General features: G+C 42.2%; 1 protein-coding gene across 1 annotated transcript in view; it reads right to left on the bottom strand.

Moving 5' to 3' along the window:
- LOC119593059 overlaps positions 1 to 760 on the bottom strand; it is a gene marked incomplete at its 5' end in the record, with an annotated part of 15,657 nt that overhangs the window by 11,151 nt on the left and 3,746 nt on the right. The window contains 1 exon segment of the mRNA XM_037941964.1: positions 31 to 757. Coding sequence (XP_037797892.1) covers positions 31 to 757 — 727 coding nt within the window.

Here is a 760-nt window from a genome sequence, read left to right as displayed (position 1 = left end):
GCTTATTTTGGTTACATCATATTTTCTCACCTTGATTTAAATCCTGTTGATTGGGCTCACTGGCCCCTGTGTTATCATCTGCTTGTCTTTCATCAAGTAAAGGCAGCTCAGACTTTGACTCCAGGTTTTTCTTACTCTCTGAAGCCTTGGTCATGCCTTCCTTCCTCTCTGCTTGCCTGGCTGTGCCACTGTCAGATGCTCTCATTACTGGAAATACCTCAAGACAGTCTGCCGCTGCAGCCACATAAGGACCATCTTTGGGCAAATCAAAGGCATCTGAGTACTCAGAATCTGGTGTTGCTACATGTGATGCCTCAACACCCAGAAATTGAACAAAATGATCATCCCAGCAGAGCGCTGAATATGACTTTGGTTTCACCGTTGGAATATTACCTTTCAATTTGGCAACATTAATGATGGGAATATTGCCAACAAATAAGGAGCCAAAAGGATTCTCATGAATTTCTCGATCTAGGTCTTCAAATATCAAAGTTAAGAAAGGCTTACTAAACCTTTCATGAATTGACTGCAGCTTTATAAGACACGTGATGTACCCCACACCACACAAAAGCTGCACAGAACGCATATCACGGAAATTTCTTTTCATCAGTGACAAAACACATATAGCTGGTTTAGTTTTCTCTTTGGCGACATCAAGCATAGACAACTTGGACATGGCCTTATAAAGAGGTGACTGGGGGTTTGATCGGATCTGGTCTGCAAGACAAGCTAGGTCTTCTTCAATATCCTTTTTGTCCTG

This window comes from Penaeus monodon, chromosome 31, assembly GCF_015228065.2.
Source record: "Penaeus monodon isolate SGIC_2016 chromosome 31, NSTDA_Pmon_1, whole genome shotgun sequence".
Classification (NCBI taxonomy): Eukaryota; Metazoa; Arthropoda; class Malacostraca; order Decapoda; family Penaeidae; genus Penaeus; species Penaeus monodon.
Note: the sequence above shows the minus strand (reverse complement) of the source record. Positions and strands in the feature narration are given on the sequence as shown.